Raw genomic sequence first — 630 nt, 5'->3', positions numbered from 1 at the left:
CACAGAGACAGACCTGGGAGGCATGGGGCAGTGGGGGCGGGCGGGGGCTGGACACATAAGAGGCACACGTACGCACACACACATACATATATATACACTTACTTTCGGGGTAAAACGGCAGCATGTCAATTTTGTAAACCTCTTTGGCATAATACTCCTCCTCGCTGCGCTCCCGCTCGCAAGTGGCGGCTCGGTGGTTGGCTTTCTCCTGCAGCAGGTCCCGGGTGCTGTTGTAGATAGAGATGACCTCCGGCGGCACCTCCTCGGGCTCGGGGTACTCGTCCGGGGGGCTGGTGAGCTTCAGCTTGCTCAGGATCTGGCCCCGGATCGCCTCGATCCGCTTGCGCATGAACTGATCCATGTCGAGGGTGCTGCAGGTCGACAGGCTCAGCGCCACGGCCGCCAGGTCCAGGCTGAGGAGCACGCTCAGGAGGTAGCAGTGCATGGTCGGGGCTCGCCGCGGCGCCCACCCCACCGCCTCCTGCCCCGCCGGGGGCCGACAGGGGGCTCCCCAGCAAGCCGCCAAGGAGGGGGCAGCAGCGAGGCGCGGGAGCGCGGAGGGCTGCGCGGCACCGCTGCTGCGAGGCTCAGCCGCAGCTGTCAAAGGCCGAGCGGCAGCAGCTTCCCCTG

General features: G+C 66.0%; 1 protein-coding gene across 1 annotated transcript in view; it reads right to left on the bottom strand.

Annotated features, from left to right (window-relative positions):
- Window positions 1–624, bottom strand: part of TGFB2 (transforming growth factor beta 2) — an 88,040-nt gene extending 87,416 nt beyond the window's left edge. The window contains exon 1 of the mRNA XM_019516466.1: window positions 103–624. Within this exon, the coding sequence (XP_019372011.1) occupies window positions 103–445 (343 nt within the window). The 5' untranslated portion in view covers window positions 446–624. The remainder of the gene's footprint in view (window positions 1–102) is intronic.
- Window positions 625–630: the final 6 nt, after the last annotated feature.

Source organism: Gavialis gangeticus, unplaced genomic scaffold, assembly GCF_001723915.1.
Source record: "Gavialis gangeticus isolate Ggan-Ray unplaced genomic scaffold, GavGan_comp1, whole genome shotgun sequence".
Taxonomy (NCBI): Eukaryota; Metazoa; Chordata; order Crocodylia; family Gavialidae; genus Gavialis; species Gavialis gangeticus.
The sequence above is the reverse complement of the archived record's forward strand: the minus strand, read 5'-3'. Positions and strand labels throughout refer to the sequence as shown.